At 42.8% G+C, this 1,591-nt stretch overlaps 1 protein-coding gene across 1 annotated transcript; it reads right to left on the minus strand.

Annotated features, from left to right (window-relative positions):
- Window positions 1-563: 563 nt before the first annotated feature.
- Window positions 564-938, minus strand: LOC103521714 (cytochrome P450 4e3-like). The gene has a single exon (XM_008486822.3). The coding sequence runs from the start codon at window positions 922-924 to the stop codon at window positions 715-717; it is 210 nt and encodes a 69-aa protein (XP_008485044.1). The 5' UTR covers window positions 925-938; the 3' UTR covers window positions 564-714.
- Between the last annotated feature and the right edge of the window lie 653 nt (window positions 939-1,591).

Below are 1,591 nucleotides of genomic sequence, written 5' to 3' on the forward strand. Positions count from 1 at the left end.
GAAATAGTTGAAAACAAAACACGTACGACAGACACACATTTACATAGGTATGAATATGAAAGTTTCACGAAAAATGCAGCTCGAAAGTTAGTTCAAGAGACAATGAACATTCCCCTTCGAAATATTTGTATTGATTTTTTCGCGTACCATGATGTACCTTGGTACCGGAATTCAGTGGGAAGATCGGAAAGGAAATCGGGTTTTTTTCATTCATCATTATTTTGTATTTTCTTACGTCTATTCTTACATATGTAATATGTATACGCATTATGTACCAGACCTATACAAGCCATACATATTATTTGAAGAAAAAGTATTTGGAAAGGTTTCCATTTCCAAAGTAGAAAGAGTCATCATTGGATATATTGATATGATACCTAGAAAAGAAACACAATCAAGTTTTGAGAAACACAAAGAATTTTACTATTGCGCCGCATATATGTATATTCCTTTCCCCCCCCAAAAAACAATGTATGCGTACTCCAAATTGTGTAGGTAGACTACTAGGTTGGTTCACTCTTTTCCGTGAACTACTCAGTCAATGCCCAAAAAACAATGTATGCGTACTCCAAATTGTGTAGGTAGACTACTAGGTTGGTTCACTCTTTTCCGTGAACTACTCAGTCAATGAGTCAGATCCCAACACATGTAACTCACTCTTCAACTCCCTATACCCTAGGTACATATCTTTAGACTAATATAGGGCCTTAAGGGTCAATCCTTTCTTCTTCGCTCTCTGAGTCTGATGTGGCAAGGTTCATCCAGGTCCAGAGTAAAGTTCAACCGGATGGCCTCCTCAACTTGGGCCATCGTCTTGTACGCCTCCACGGGCAGAATTTCAAACTCCCGAACTATCGATACCGTAAACACTTTCATCTGAAGAAGAGCATACTTTCCGCCGATGCAGTTCCGAGGTCCCGTCATAAACGGGAGGAAACATTGAGGATATAACTCACTCTTCAACTCCCTATAGCCCTATACCCTAGGTACATATCTTTAGACTAACAGGGCCTTAAGGGTCAATCCTTTCTTCTTCGCTCTCTGAGTCTGATGTGGCAAGGTTCATCCAGGTCCAGAGTAAAGTTCAACCGGATGGCCTCCTCAACTTGGGCCATCGTCTTGTACGCCTCCACGGGCAGAATTTCAAACTCTCTTTTGCGTGAACTACTCAGTCAATGAGCCAGATCCTAACACATGTAACTCACTCTTCAACTCCCTATACCCTAGGTAGGTACATATCTTTAGGTTTAGACTAACAGGGTCTTAAGGGTCAATCCTTTCTTCTTCGCTCTCTGAGTCTGATGTGGCAAGGTTCATCCAGGTCCAAAGTAAAGTTCAACCGGATGGCCTCCTCAACTTGGGCCATCGTCTTGTACGCCTCCACGGGCAGAATTTCAAACTCCCGAACTATCGACACCGTAAACACTTTCATCTGAAGAAGAGCATACTTTCCGCCGATGCAGTTCCGAGGTCCCGTCATAAACGGGAGGAAACATTGAGGATCCCGCTGGGAAGATCTCTCGGGGAGCCAACGGTCTGGATCAAATACGTCTGGGCGGTCATAATAGTGAGAACTTCTATGTATGTGCTC

The sequence above is a fragment of the Diaphorina citri genome, unplaced genomic scaffold (assembly GCF_000475195.1).
Source record: "Diaphorina citri unplaced genomic scaffold, Diaci psyllid genome assembly version 1.1 scaffold5785, whole genome shotgun sequence".
Classification (NCBI taxonomy): domain Eukaryota; kingdom Metazoa; phylum Arthropoda; class Insecta; order Hemiptera; family Psyllidae; genus Diaphorina; species Diaphorina citri.